The sequence below is a fragment of the Martes martes genome, assembly GCF_963455335.1.
Source record: "Martes martes genome assembly, chromosome: 8".
Lineage (NCBI taxonomy): Eukaryota > Metazoa > Chordata > Mammalia > Carnivora > Mustelidae > Martes > Martes martes.
In genome coordinates, this window is record NC_137895.1 from 5,707,984 (window position 1) to 5,720,770 (window position 12,787).

The window sequence follows — 12,787 nt, forward strand, 5'->3', positions numbered from 1 at the left end:
GAATATGGAAAAGGAAGACCAGCATCTTTACGGTGGAGAAACTTGGCAGACATCCATCCCCTCTACCCTGTGCTCAAGATCAGCATCGGCGGCAATAAGTCATGGCCAGAACCACTAGGCACTAGGTGCCCTGGCACCTTTGCTGTGGGACCCCCTCTACCACTTGTCCAAACCCCAGACAACCCATCTACACTGAGGGCAGCAGGGGCTGTTTCTGGACTCTGAGCAGGGCGTAGGGACCCGTGTGCTGCAGGAGGGCCTACAGCACTCCCAGAGGTAGCAGCTGCCCCAGAGGGTCCCTGCCCCCCACCACCCCCCCGCAATCAGGAGCCCTGCTTGGGCTCACATTGGCCAAGAACAGCAGCCAAGTCTACCTATGGTCAAGCGGTTCCTCCTCATTGCCCACTGATGGGGAGCCAAGGCCCAGGGCCAGTTGGCATAGGCTCCCTGCAAGGCCCTGGTGAAGGGTCAGGTGACAGGTGGGGCAGTCTGGGGACAGATAAGGGCCATGGAGAGGCTGACACCCATAATCTGCCCCAGGCTGCCCTCTTGCCCTCCACTCACCCCTCTGGGATGTCTCTTCCAGACCCATGGCTTTGGTTATGACCCACAAATGCAGATCTCAGAGAGGTTCTTCCTCCTCCAGATCCATTTATCCCTCCAGCCACTGGACCCTTCCCCTGAATATCCCAAGTGTGCCTGCAGCTCCAGTCCCAGACAAAACTCAGCCTCTCTCCTCACACCTGTTCTTCCAGTTCCCCCTCTCCCTTCCATGACTGGCAGCCAACATCCATTGTCATCCTTGGCTCTCCCTCACCTCACCCCCACATCCATCCCTCAGCAATCCTACCTCCTTAATCTATCACCACCTCCCTAGTCCAAGGCAGGCCCACGGGAAGTGATCAGTGAAAGTTGTGGTAGGGATGGACGGATCAATGAAGGGAATGTGGATTGGTGGTTGGATAGCTGGGTGGAGGGTGGATGGATGGATGGATGGATGGTTGGACGGGTGGGTGGGTGGATGGGTGGATGGGTGGGTGGATGGATGGATGGATGGACAGACAAGACCAATGGGTGAATGGATGGATGGACAGACTGATGGGTGGATGGATGGATGGGTGGTTGGATGGGTGGGTGGGTGGATGGGTGGATGGATGGACAGACAAGACCAATGGGTGAATGGATGGATGGACAGACTGATGGGTGGATGGATGGATGGATGGTTGGATGGGTGGGTGGATGGATGGGTGGATGGATGGAAGGGAGGAAGGAAGGAAGGAAGGAAAGAAATGATGGGATTTATACAGCTTAGGCTGCTTTGAGACTGGAGTCATTATACCTGTCAGTGCTTTTCTTGGGCAACACCTGGCCCCTTAGTCTGGTCAGAGCTAGGTTGAACATACTGCTTCCGGGAAGGTCCCAGAGCTCAGACCATCTCAAGGTACTCTGTTTTGAGGAATCAGGCAGTCAGAATACTTGAATTTCATAGGGCACAGAATAGCCCATGCCAACCACTTCTGAGATTGGCCCATCCCGGGGGAATGCTGGAGCAAGCAAAAGGATGCCAGTTGCTGCCACATGGACGGTCTTTGACTTCTGAACTCTGTCCAGGACTCAGGACTGGAGCGGGAGGACGCCATTCCTCCCCCATGTGCCTCACAGGCCACCCAGAGACATACACAGGAAGAGGCGTCACGTGGACATCTCTTTCTTTTTACAAAGACTTTATTGTCTGACATGCTTGACAAAAAAAAAAAATTACAGCCACAATCAAGTTATGCCAAAATGATTGAGGAGCACGCCATCATCTTTCATACCTCAAGGACTTTTAATGAATTTTCTTTCAAAGTAACAGCTGCCTTCATAACTTTTCTTTTCCACATAAAAATACACCATATTCTGAAGATACCTTAGGAAAAAAATTTATTTAAGTTTATAGTTCTCGGTCCGCATAGAAATTCGGTAGAGGTGACTAAAAGGGCCTGTGTCTTCTCCACCCGACATGTGCCCATGCGCCATGCATCTGGGCTTCCCCAGAGACTTTGTAAACATCCTCACCCACCAGGAACCACTCGGTCAAACAGAGTCCCCGAAGTCCCACACCCCACAGAGCGCGCTGCTGCCGGCAGACTCCCCTCGTGGACAGTGAGCCTTGCCCCATGGGGACCCCTGCGTGAGCAGGGAAGGAATTGTGGCCTCCCGGGATGCCAGGGTGCTGGGATCAGAGAACAGGATCCCTCAGCGCTCCAGGGGCTCTCTCTGAGACACAGACCAGAGAGGCTCTGAACAGGACCCTTAAAAAAAGAGAGGGAGAGAGAGACTTGGGACCATGCATTGCCTCGGAGGGGCGGAGCTTTGAGTCCCGGCAAACCAGAGGCCCCGGAGCCAGACACTAAGGCTCAAGTCCGGCTTCTGCCCCTTTTGAGCTGTGCACCCTCGGGCAAGTGACGTCCCCTCTCTGATCTCAATCTCCTCATCTCTAAAATAGGGCCAACAGAGCTGACCTTGCAGGACCGCCTGGCATGAATCAAGATTGTATCTGCAATGGGGCATGGTAAGGGCTGGCCCCGGGGCTGGGCCAAGGGTGAGGTGGGTAAGGCCCTCCTCTCAGGTGCCCGATTTAAGGAGCTACCAAACAGCTGGGCAAGAGAGAGAAAGGATGCTATTTAACCCCATGTCTTTCAAAATCAAATTTGATTCAGAAAAATATCCATGATGAACAAAATATCAAAATTTTCAATAAAGATAGAATTGGACCCTGCACATGGCGATCCCGCCTCTCTGGCCTCGCTCCGATGAGACCCTGCTGGTTCCCTCGCCCTCACAGAATCAGCCCAACCCCCCACCCCCCCCAAACCCGGTCCTAATTTAAAGGAAAAAAAGGAAAGGCGCTCTACATGAAGCTGCCAGCGCCAGGGCCTGCTGTGCCACTGGGCCACCCTCCCGTTAACAGGACACACTGGCAAGGACCAGGAACCACTCAGCCCCTTCGGCTGTGGGTCCAACAGACAGAACCGAAATGGTGCACGGGAAACTGCACTGAGGAATGGAACCCCCTGGAGGACAGTAAGGGGAAACCCGGGGTCCACTTCATTAAGTTAAGAAGGACTCTGTGTGTGTGTGTGTGTGTGTGTGTGTGTGTGCGCGCGCGCGCGCGTGCACACGTGCACGCCCACATGGGTACAACCACATGGCAGGGTGGCCTCGGTCTGTGGCCCCTCCAGCCTGCTGAGTTCTGCAGAGCTCCTCAGCCCCTGCAAGGCTGTGACTCGGAAACCTTCCATCTGGTCCTGGGCACCCACATGGCTCATTCTATAGAGCCACTCTCCCGGGTCCAGGCTCCACGCAAGCACCCAGGGTGCTCAGGCCACTGTTCAAGATGGCGAAGATGCCCACAGGAAGAAAGCAGGGTCACGAGGTGAGGCAGACGGCTTGTTGGCCTTGTTGGCCTTGTGGCCCGAATTCCTGAGACATCCCTGATCGCTCCCTCAAGGGCCTCAGCTGTGAAGCAGGCCCATCTCCTCCCCAAGCCCAGTGGGGGGGGGGGGGCAGGAACAGGTGCCACTTGCACGCAGGCTCCAAAACCTCCCACACACCCCCAACCCCAGGGCTTGCTGCCACACAGACCCTCAGTTAGAGGGAGATTTTGTGCGAGAACTTCCAAAGTGTGTCCAGGAGCAGCGGCTTCCCAAGCCCACGAGTGGGTCCAACTGAGAAGGATGAAGAGTCCGTCAGTTCCCAAGCAGGACAGGACCGCAAGCTTGTTAGGTCCTTTGACAAGGTACACGCAGAAATGTACACGCAGAAAACAGTAATGAGCACAGAACCCCTGCCAGGGACCCAGAGGGTCCTGACTCCAGGTGACGGAGGCTGAAGAGTCAGGGGAGGTTTTCTTCATTCCAAGGCCTCAACCCATCGGCTGGGCTGCTCCCCGCGGCCAGGCAGCTGGTCTGCATGGAAAGAAGGGTGGTTGGGGGTCTGTGCTCTCGGCCAGGCATATGTAGCTGATGTGAGCAGGAAGGGCTGAGACAGCAGGGGCAGTCAGGAGTTCCGGGGTGTGGGGAGGTCAATGACTATGGGCGGATTCACAGGCTGGTAGTTCACCGTGCACACAGACGCGTTCACATAGGTGGTCGTCCCATCTGCCATGACACCGTACCCTGGAAAGTAAGCACACAGCCATCAGGGCTGAGGGAGTAAGGCCAGGACCTAGGGTAGTGAGGTGGCCTAGGGGGCATGGTAGTCAGAGAGCACTCCGCTACAGCAGGCTCAACAGGCCAGGGCAAGCTACTGAAACCCTCAACTCGACCTCTTCATCTATAGATAGAGGTGATGATAGATGCTCCTTCCCCGACTGCTCCGAGGGGCAAATGAGATACTAATCCACATACAGTGTTCAGCCCGGTGCCTGGAAAGCACATGGGGAGCACACAGTGAGACATCACCATTGACATCATCACCACCATCATCATCACCACTACCACCATCACCATTACCACCATCACCATCATCATCACCACCATCATTGCCATCATCACCATCATCGCCATCACCACCATCATCACCATAGCCACCCTCATCTCCATAACCACCATTATCATCACCACCACCATCATCATCACCATCACCATCATCATCACCACAATCACCATCATCATCTGCACCATTACCACCATTATGATCACCAATATCACCATCATCATCATCACCATCACCATTATCGCCATCATCACCATCACCATCACCACCATCATCACCATAGCCACCCTCATCTCCATTACCACCATTACCATCACCACCATCATCATCATCACCATCACCATCATTACCACAATCACCATCATCATCTGCACCATTACCACCATTAAGATCACTACCATCACATTCATCACCATCATTGCCATCATCACCATCATCATCATCACCACCATCACCATTACCTTCACCTCCTACCATTACCACCATTACCATCACCACGATCATCACCATTACCATCATCACCACCACCACCATCACCACCATCCTCACCATCACCATCGTCACCATCACCCACCACCATTACCACAATCATTGCCATCACCACCATCACCATCACCAGCATTACCACCATCATCACCACCATCATGATCATCACCTTCACCACCATCATCACCACCATTACCATCACCATCACCACCATCATCACCATCATCATGTACTTTCTTCTCTTAGCCTCTGCTGTCATCATACCCTTTTTCCACCGTGTCTACTTGTTAGAATCCTCATCCTTCAGCTCAGATCACCTCCACGCCAAAAAGGCCATTTCCCCTCCTCTTGTAGGTTACCCATTCCCTGGAGCCCCCATTTTGCCTATACAATCGTGCAGGAGTGTGGTTTGGGTCACACATCACCTGGGATCTGATGGCATGTCTGGGCTGCAAAAAATGACGGCAATATTGCTATCCCACAGCACGTGGGTTGTCCACCCCCTGACCTCTCAGATTCTGCCTTTGACTGCCTATCTGTTTCCCTCTGTGATCTCAGGGCCAGGGGAGGCCTGATCACTTCTGTCCTCCAACACCACCATGCAGCAGCCCTCAGGGAAAGGGCTGAGGCTTGTTTGCTTCTGAGCTAGAAAATGACCTGATGCAGACCAAGCATATGTGAGGCCCAGGGACCCTGGCCTAACACGGACAGAGGTGCAGGAGACTGGGAGACAACTCTGGGGGAAACCACATCCGTCCCCATGGCCCATGGGAGCCCATGTGCTTTCTGGTAGGGTGGGATGGGACAGTGTGGCCTCGGGCAGGTGGGATGAAGGCCTGAAAGGAGTTAAAGGAGGGGTCTGCCAAGCTGACGAATCAGGCTCCAGGCTGAAAAGGAAAGCCCTATGTGCAGGGCGTGGGCTGATCTCACCCAGCACCATCACACCCGCCTTGCCCACTGCCCCCCAAGTGGAAGTGAACCCCCCCCCACCATTCCAACTGTGTGGACACAGCAAGTGTCCCCACCCCCCACGAACAGAGCCAGAATACCAGGTCTGTATGTGTATGTGGTGGGGGTGGAGGTGAGGTGCCACCAGAATGTCTCAGGCAAGCAAGGGGCCCTCCACATTTATTAAGCACCAACTGTATGCCAGGCTGTAGAGTTGTAGGTAACCGCCGGTCTTAAGGAGCTCACAGTGAGCCTACCAAACCTAACACATCCTCCATGTTCCATCCAATGTCTCCTCCTCCAGGAAGCCTCCTGCTCACGTTCCAAAAGCCTCCCAGGCTAGAGGCAGCAGCCAGGCAGAGTCGCTGCACTCCCAGGGAGCGAAACTTAGCCCTGAGTCTTGCCAGACTTTGCAACTGTCTTCCCACTGTTAACCATTTCCGCGGTAGCCAACTGACGGCCAAGTGCAGACAAAGCACGTACAAGAGCGTACGTCAGGAAGGAGCTGAGAGCAGGGAGGGGGTGACCGGGTGGGAGGGCGGTGAGGGGGCCCCTCCACAGGGCCCATGAGGAGCCCTTCCCCACCCCCGCGCCGACCTTCGTGGATGTGGCCAAAGACGTGCAGCCGCGGCTGGACGCGCCTCTGCACCGTGTTGAGCAGCTCCACGCAGCCCACCCGCTGCATCTTCTTGGGGACCCAGTCCAGGAAGCCTGTGTGAGGAGACAACAGCAGGGCAGTGACAGCAGTCGGACGGCTGGGCCCCCAGCCCCGCAGGCCCCACACGGCAGCTTTTGAGTCTCAGAGACACGGGCCTCACAGCCCTGGGTGGCCCTGCCCCCCGGAGGCCCCAGCAAGCTCTCCGGAGGCTGCCTGGGCCCCTGCCTTCAGGGAGGGAAAGCCCAGGGCTCGGCCACGTGCTGCCTAGGGCCTGGCAGCCCCGCCCTTCCTCCCCCGCAGGGCCACCCGGAGAGCATGGCTTACAAGAGCCCAGATTGGGCCGGGCACTTGGGGGGGGGGCAAGTGAGCTCCCCGGACCTGTGCTCAAAGCGGCCTCCAAGGTGTCATCCCCCCCATTGCAGAGACAGGCACACTGAGGCCTGAAAGGGACAGGGGAGGCCCAAGCGCACCCTAGGGGCTGGCAGCTGAGCAGAACCAGGAGCGAGATTTCCACATCGGAAACTTTCTAAACAGATACCCCAAAATCATGAAAATGAACTCCATTCGCTGCAGCCTGGCTCACGGCTGGGTCAGGGTCTGCTCGCACCGCCAGCCTCCCGGAGCCGCCCCAGATGGCGGCGGCCCATTATTCACACACGGCTGCGCAAACGAAGAGTAATCGATGACTCCCAGCGAGCCGCCAGGGTTCGTCTCGGCCCCCCTTGGTCTGGGTGGGGGAGACAGGTTCCTGCATGCTAGGAAGGGGAAGGGGGTGTCTCTGAGTCCCCAAACCAGGCAGGCTGCCTCTGCCACTGTCTTAGTGATGAGAGAGGGAGGGAGGGAGGGAGACGGAGAGACAGAGAGGGAGGGAGGGAAGGAGAGAAAGGTCCCACCAGGCTTGGCCATTCCACGACCCTCTAACCCACAGCCTATAAACCCTGGAGGCGAGCACTGCCCAGGTTTACCCCTTGTCCAGGATTGCCCGCCCTGGACCCCAAATGCTGCGGGAGTGATGGCAAGTTCTGTGGAGGCAGCAGGAGGAGGAGGAGGCTGGGAGGGGCGGGGCTGCTGGGAGTTTGGACAGCATTCTAAGGCCTAGGGGAGCTATGAAGTGTTGTAGAGGGACGGCATGGCCTAGCTGCCAATTCAGAGAACTCCCTCCCCTGATCTGAGAGTGGAGCGGAAGGGACAGGGCTCTGGGACCAGGGGACCAGAGAGGAGACCATGGCAATCATCAAAGGGACAGAAAACATTGGCCGGGACCCAGGTGGGGACAGCCGCAGTGCAGAGGAGAGAAAGGAGCTGGGATCCAGTTTGGAGGTGGAATCGGAGGGATGTGCAGATGGACAGGAAGTGTGGGTGAGGGAAGGGGGAGGGGAGGCCTGAGAAAGCCCCCAATGGGACAGCCAGTGGGGCCCAGAAACAGACCAAGTGAGCGGTGACATCAGCTTGGACCAGGGAGGCGGCAGTGGAGCCTGGGACGAGAGCTGTTGCGGATGGAACCCACAGGCCCTGGAGACTATTGGAATGGGTGGGGGTGCGGTTCCCCAGGTGTCGACGGGTGAGGGCAAACAGGACGGCGCCGAGAGAGGGACCTTGAAGGTATTCGGTCCCCAGGATGCAGGTCAAGGGCCCAGCCCTCCCTCTCCACGTCCCTGAGCTCCAGTATCCCACATGTATAAACTGGGCAGCTGATGCTGACCTCCCTGGGGGGCTGCGAGGAGTCCACAAGGTAACACGCTGAACCCCCAGCACACAGTAGGGGAAGTGAGGGGGGCATGGGGAGAACTGTCCCCAGTGCCACAGCAAATCAGACTCAGAACAGAGCTCGTCAAGGCTGATCTCCGTGCTCAGGTGGGGCCAGACGCTGCCTCTCAACACCCACACCCCCCGCGGCTGCCCCCAGCACCAGCAGGTGCACTGGGGGCCGGGCCAGCCAAGGCGGGGGGCAGCTGACTCTTACCCAGTGGCGGTCCATGGGTTATCAGGATGTCTACGCCTTCAGGAATGAGGTTCCATTTCTCCAGCAGTGCTTGGCCTCGTGGGAGGTTAAAGCCCCAGCCATAAAACCACGGCTGCCTACGGAAGAAGAGCGGGCAGTTCAGCGAGAGCGCGGGACCATCACAGGAAGGGGAAGCCGCCGCAGCGCCGGAGGGTCTCCGGGACAGGCTTGATCCCCTAGAAACTCAAAGTAAAGGTGGGGATGGCCTAGACTTAGCCAGAATCCTGACCAATTCGCAGGCTGTGGGATGTCTCTGGCCTCCTCTTCTCTTTCCCCCTTCCTTCAACACAGCTTCTGTTTTTCTACGATGAATAAATATTATTTCTGTAAACTTTTAAAAGGAACATTTAAAAAGAATCAGCGTCAGCCAAAGACCTCTCGTTCTCCAAGCTCTTCTAAGGAAATTCAGAGAAGACCACGCTCCCTGACCCCTCACCAGGAAAACACTCTCCACCTTCCTGCCCACGTTGGGGCAGGCGGAGACCCAATCCAGAGAGAATGGCTTCGAAGGGGAGGCTGCTGATTCCTGCTTTCCCTTGAAGCTCCCAGCCGGGCTGAGTCCATCCCCAGCTCTGAGGGTGGGACCAGAGGGACCCAGGCCAATGAATGGAATCTCAACTCAGACCTAGACTGACCACCGCCAATGATTCCCTCGGGTTGGCTCGGTGGTGAACAGGTAGCCTGGATCCTTCCCATTGGTGGGAATCCCAGGTATTTCTTCTTTCAATGATGAGAGAGAGGATGTTTTCATCCCTGCATATCAACCAGTGAGCTTCTTGCCTTGGAAGATGTTAGCAGCTAGTAAGCTGTCCCAAAGGGCAATGGCTGGACCGCATGGCCCAAGGGAGCCCGCTGGACCAAAAATGCACCAGTCATCCACCATACTTCTGCACTTCTCAGTTATACAGGCAACATAAAGCCATTTGATTGGGCTTTCATTTCTTTTTTTTTTTTTAAGATTTTATTTATTTATTTGACAGAGAGAAATCACAAGTAGGCAGAGAGGCAGGCAGAGAGAGGAGGAAGCAGGCTCCCCACCGAGCAGAGAGCCCGATGCGGGGCTCGATCCCAGGACCTTGAGATCATGACCCGAGCCGAAGGCAGAGGCTTAAACCACTGAGCCACCCAGGTGCCCTGGGCTTTCATTTCCAACAAAAACATCCCTGCTATGAAGCTCTCTTGGGCCTAAGTCATTATAAGATCCCATGTTAACACAGCCCATTGGGATTTACAAAGTCACCATCATCATCACCACCACCATCACTATCACCATCAACATCATCTTCATTACCACTGTGACCACCATCACCATCACCATCATCACCACCATCATCATCACCAATATCACCACCATCATCATCACCACCACCATCACTATCATCATCATCATCATCACCACCATCACCATCATCATCACCACCCAATCATCACCATCACCACATCATGATCATCGCCATTATCACTACCAACATCATCACCACCACAATCACCATAACCATCACCATCATCACCACCACCAGCACTATCACCATCACCAGCATCACTATCACCACTGTTGTGGGTCAAATTGTGTCCTTCAAAAACGTATGTTGAAGTATGGACCCCAGGTACCTATGAATGTGACTGAATTTAGAAACAGGGTCCTTGCAGATATAATCAAGTTAAGATGAGGTGGTACCAGGTTAGGGCATGCCCTTAATCTAGTGACTGGTGTTCTTATGAGAAGGTCGTGTGAAAACAGAGACACAGAGAGAAAAGGGCCATTGACAATGGAGGTAGAGATTGGAGTAATGTTGTCTACAAGCCAAGGATTGCCAAGTGCTTATAGCCCCTACCAGAAGCTGGGAGAGGGGCATGAAATTCTCCCTCAGGGCCCTCAAAAAGGGCAAATGGGGGTGACACCTTGATCTCAGACTTTCAGCCTCCAAACTGTGAGAGAATAAATGTCTATTGTTTTAAGCCCCCCACCCCCGTCTGTGGTGATTAGTTATAGGGCCCTAGGACACTGACACAGTCATCAACAGCACCATCACCGTCATCACTCTCATCACCTCCCCCTCTGCCACCTCCGAGACTGTCACACCAGCAGCCAGGACAGGCAGGCAGGTCTCTTTCTTTCTCTTTTACAGATGAGGAGAGTGAGAACAGAAATTATTGCCTACATTTCCTGCATACCTACTTTTCCGTCAGGTACCCTCTAAGTACCTTACAGGGACGGTTTTCCTATGACAAGAACCCTGGGAATTAAGGACTAAGAGTATCCCCATTTTACAAATGAGGAACCAGAGGCTCAACGAGGTGAGCTAGCCTGGGATTTGGGTGTGCTGACCCCCAGGCTGGGCACCTCACTACCACCTCCAGCACAAACCGTACAAGTCAGCAGTGCGGCCGGGCTTTCATCTTCAAGGTCTCTCTCACATTCCCAAAGCTGTCCCTAAAATCCCTCATGGCCTCTATGTCTTTCATGGCAAGGCTGACCTCTGGCAGCCACCCAAAGCATGTCTTTGGAACCCCGGGCGTCTCACGGAACACCATTTGAAAACCCTAACTCAGTCCAACCGTGGTACCTTCTGGATAAAAAGACCGAGTGAGGTTCAGTGAGGGGCAGTGAGGTGTCCAAGGTGGGGCAAGTCATGTTTGAACCCAGACCTGACCCTCTCTCCCCTCAGCCTTCATGCCTGCAGTGCCGTCTTCTGGAACATGGGTTTATGAAGGAGGGAGATGGGGGACCACAGTGGCCATTTGGGGGTCGAGTCCTTTGCCACTTCATACACATGCCAAATCCCCTCCCCTGCTAGCCTCGCTCACCTGGGACTCCCGCCAGGATTGCCGGTTCCCTCCTCTTCTCCTCCTGCCCACCCCTGACCTCACACCACGTTTATCCTTCAAAGCCCTGTCTGCCCCAATCTTCCCCTCGCCTTGCGCGCCCAGACCAGCCTGGAGGCGGGGAATAAATGAATGAATGAATGAATCCGAATGAATGAATCCATCTGTTAACTGATGTCAAAGAGGACTTCTCCTGCTGCCTGAAGGTCACAGCCTAAACTCCGAAACCGAAGATGATGCCCATATCCAAAAGTCAGCCCCCAGCTCCTGCCCAGAGAAACTTATTAAAAGTGGGCACAGCACACCAGGCCACCACCTCCACAAGCCCCTGCTGGCCTAAGTTTTGGCCTTGAAGAAGAGCGCTGTGGTTCCTGCCTTTGTTCTTGTAGGAGAAGCCGAGAAGATCCCCTCATCCCTGGATACGAGTGGGCCCCAGGAGAGCCACCTGTGAAGGTGGGGGCGTGGGATCTGCACTCTGAGGCTCTGGGAGGAGAAACAGATGGTAAGAAGCAGTCACAGAGGGGCTGTCTGCGTCCCTGGGTTTGGGCTGTCCAAGGGATCCCCAACTATAGGAAGTACCTGCCAAGGGAGGAGACCAGGTGTTCAGGGCTGGGGAATAGCATCTGGGTGGGTTGGCTTGGGGACAGTCCCCTCAGAAGACACCTCCTATCACTGACACACCCACAGAGGCCTGCCCTTGCACAACCATAGAAAATGCACCACACACACACACGCATACACAATTTTATACCCAACTTCAAGGCAATCTTGGGGTCAGAGAGACCGAGGTGAGAATAGGACCACCTCTTCCTACCTGTGTGACTTTTGGCAAGTGACTCAATTTCTCTCTATGCCTCAATTTCCCCATCTGTAAAATAGGGTTGTTTGGAAGGATTAAATCCATTAATCCACGTAAAGTGCTTAAAACAGTGCCTGATTCAGCACATTGCAGCTACCTTCGTCATTTCCATCACCATCATTATCACCCTCATCTTCATCACCACCATCACCATCATCATCACCACCACCATCACCACCACCACAAACATCATCACCACCATTACCATCATCACCATCACCACCACCATCATCACCACCACCACCATCACCACCATCACCACCACCACCACCACCAACACCACCACCATTATCACCACCATCACCATCACCATCATCACCACGATCACCAACACCATCAGCACCATCAACACCACCATCATCACTATCACTATCACCATCATTATTGTGGGCCCCTCCTGAAACTCACCCATGGAGCCTTCACGAAAAACCTTTGGCCTAGGGCAGAGCTTTTCAAACCGCATTTTGATGGGTCACAATAACTTTTTTTAATAAGAAAATAGAGCATCCAAAAAAAAAAAAAAAGAGTA

The 12,787-nt window shown here is 54.7% G+C and overlaps 1 protein-coding gene across 1 annotated transcript in view; it reads right to left on the bottom strand.

Moving 5' to 3' along the window:
* Positions 1-4,041: 4,041 nt before the first annotated feature.
* MPPED1 (metallophosphoesterase domain containing 1) overlaps positions 4,042-12,787 on the bottom strand; it is a gene marked incomplete at both ends in the record, with an annotated part of 74,028 nt that continues 65,282 nt past the window's right edge. The window contains 3 exons of the mRNA XM_080811822.1: positions 4,042-4,160; positions 6,511-6,624; positions 8,535-8,650. Coding sequence (XP_080667948.1) covers positions 4,042-4,160; positions 6,511-6,624; positions 8,535-8,650 — 349 coding nt within the window. The remainder of the gene's footprint in view (positions 4,161-6,510; positions 6,625-8,534; positions 8,651-12,787) is intronic.